This window comes from Notolepis coatsorum, assembly GCF_963971535.1.
Source record: "Notolepis coatsorum genome assembly, chromosome: 3".
Classification (NCBI taxonomy): Eukaryota; Metazoa; Chordata; class Actinopteri; order Aulopiformes; family Paralepididae; genus Notolepis; species Notolepis coatsorum.
The window spans coordinates 212689908-212692520 of NC_140167.1; the positions used below are offsets into that span (position 1 = coordinate 212689908).

A 2613-nucleotide genomic window follows, 5' to 3' on the forward strand; every position below is an offset into this window, starting at 1 on the left:
ACACGCCAGACTCTGACCCAGCTGGTCGCGGTCCTGACTGGCCAGTCTGTCGGGCATCCTCCTGAAACTCACAGAAAACAGGGACCAATAAATACCGTAACCACTTTTGGCGTTGGTGTCATTATTATAATCAGATCATCATTAGCTGGATGAATGCCTTTTCTCGTTCCGTTCTTTTGAAGTTTGATTGATACCCTGCATGCACGGTAAACTGAGTGTCATCTGGTCACCTTTAAACTGTCAGCTACTTCCATTCAACTATAACTGTACAATGCAATTCAAAAATGGTTCCAATTCATTAATCAGCTCAATTCGATTTCAAACAACAGTATTTTCTTTTTATGTACAGGTTACTAATGATTACTTAATTAATATGAATTGACACAAATCGCAGTTCTTCCAGTGCATGGGGTAGACTCACTCAAAACTGCTCTATGAGCCCAGCTCTTGTCAGCATTCCAGTGGCGTTTGGAGGTGGCTCTTCCACGTCTGGCATGGGGTCGTCAGGTAGTTCTGGGTCTAGCAGCGGGATGCCATGCCTGATGGCCATGTTATGGAGCACACTGCAGGCCACGATGATGTTGCAGACCTTTTCAGGCCGGTACTGCAGTGTGCCCCCCGTGCCAGACAGGCAGAGCCACCGACCCTTCAGGAGACCAATTGCACGCTCCATGGTGACTCGTGTGCGTGCGTGCGTCCGGTTATAGGTGCCCTCCTGTTGGGTGGTGGGGTTGGTCAGCGGCGTCATCAGCCATGGCTTCAGTGGATAGCCACGATCCCCTGCATTAAAAGAGATATAATTTAATTACAGATACCAGTAATAACATTACGATTTGATTCAATATAGGCCTAAATGTGTAACACTCACCAATAAGCCACCCGTCTTCAACAACCCCAGCCTGGAGACGAATGCCCACAGAGCTGTTCTGCACCACAAACGAGTCGTGGGTTCCTCCTGGCCACCGGGCAACGACATTTAGGAGTGCCAAACGGGCATCGCAGATCACTTGGACATTTACCGAGTGGAACCCCTTCCTGTTAACGTAATTGAATTCATTTTGTGATGGTGTTTTGATGGCGTGATGTGTGTGCAGTCTATTGCTCCAATTATGTTGGGGAAACCGGCGATGGCGTGGAAAGCCCTCTTGACCTCGACCTGCTGTGCGTGTGTGTATGGGAATTTGATGTAGTCGGGGATTAGGGACATGATGGCATCCAACACTGTGGGCATGATCCTGCTGAGTGAGGGTTGGGAGATGCCCGAGCGATCTGTGATCTCCCGCTGGAACGTCCCGGTGGCCAAGAATCCCAGGGTGGAGAGGACTTGGGTGTGGACGGGGATGGCATGTGTGCGCCTTGTTCGGCGCTCCAATAAGGGTCCCAGATTCTGGCACAGGTCAAGCAGGATTGCCCTGGGGAAGCGGAACCTGCTCATGAGCCACTCTGTGCTCTCGGCAAACAGGTCTGCCCCGTCCCTGAAGACGCGCTCCCTGTGGAGCGCACCATGGGCATGGCCCATTCCCAAATCGTGCAACAATGCAAGGACTGCGTTATCCATGGTGAATAGGATCTGAAATCCATGTTCCAGATGTAATTTATAGGGTTTGCCGACGATTACACTCATGTCGCCAATTTAATTAATTACGGGTCATACAGAACACCTGGGTATATTGTAACTGTTGATTGATTTTCTTTCGATCTGCGCTCCAATTGGGTCGTTGTTGGTCAGGGACGATTCTAGCCACGCATGGCTTCAGTGGATAACCGTGATCACCTGCATTTAAGTGATATTTTGATGACAGATATAATAACATTACAATTTAATTAAATGAGATTAGGCCTGGGTCATGCGTTCCTTATCAGCCAACAACGTATTGGCCAAATGCAACGTTAACCATCCTGCATCCTACATTCAGAAATTGATGCTGTTTAGGGTTTGACAATAATTACACTAATATCGCTATTTCACAATGAACTATGATGAATCACGGGGGTCATACAGAACACGCGCCAGTGTCTTTATTTCCGCCTTGAAACTAATGCAGGACTGAGGAGTCCTTATGCGTAGTAACGATATTCTACCACTGGGCGTCAGGTAAGTGTGCTCTGACCTGTGCGTAGATGTAAGCACGGAGTCAAGTTCAAATCGAAATTGATGAATCCCACTCTTTGCTTAGAAATGATCGTACGCACAGGGTAAGCACAGATCTGTGCGTAGAACACGTTGATGAATGAGGGCCCTGAAGTCTAACAGATGCTTCCTCCGTCACATAGGAGACAGCCAGCAACCTCTTTTCACCTGCTAGCGCGGACTCTCATTGGTGAAGTGTAACGCGTGGGAGGTCGCACTACCTTCAACATATCCCCTTTTTTTTTTAAACTTTCTTTTTTAGCGTTTATCGCTTTTCTGGTCAAGCATGACCGACAGAAACAGGTTGAAATGGGATGTAGAGCAGGGGAAGACATTCTGAGAAATGACGGCGGGTCCGGGAATCGAACTCGTGTCCCCCAGATCCGTGACGAGCACGGTTTTCCCCGACGCAGAAATAGCGCCGAGATATGCGGTGAGCTACGGGAGCTCCCCAACATATCCCTTCTTTGCTGTGCAGGCGC

The 2613-nt window shown here is 48.7% G+C and overlaps 1 protein-coding gene across 1 annotated transcript; it reads right to left on the reverse strand.

Moving 5' to 3' along the window:
- Nucleotides 1–421: 421 nt before the first annotated feature.
- Nucleotides 422–1558, reverse strand: LOC311226164 (putative nuclease HARBI1; the record flags this gene model as incomplete). Its single annotated transcript, XM_084311537.1, has 3 exons — nt 422–780; nt 869–955; nt 1123–1558. The coding sequence occupies 3 exons, from the start codon at nt 1556–1558 to the stop codon at nt 422–424; spliced, it is 882 nt and encodes a 293-aa protein (XP_084167663.1).
- Between the last annotated feature and the right edge of the window lie 1055 nt (nt 1559–2613).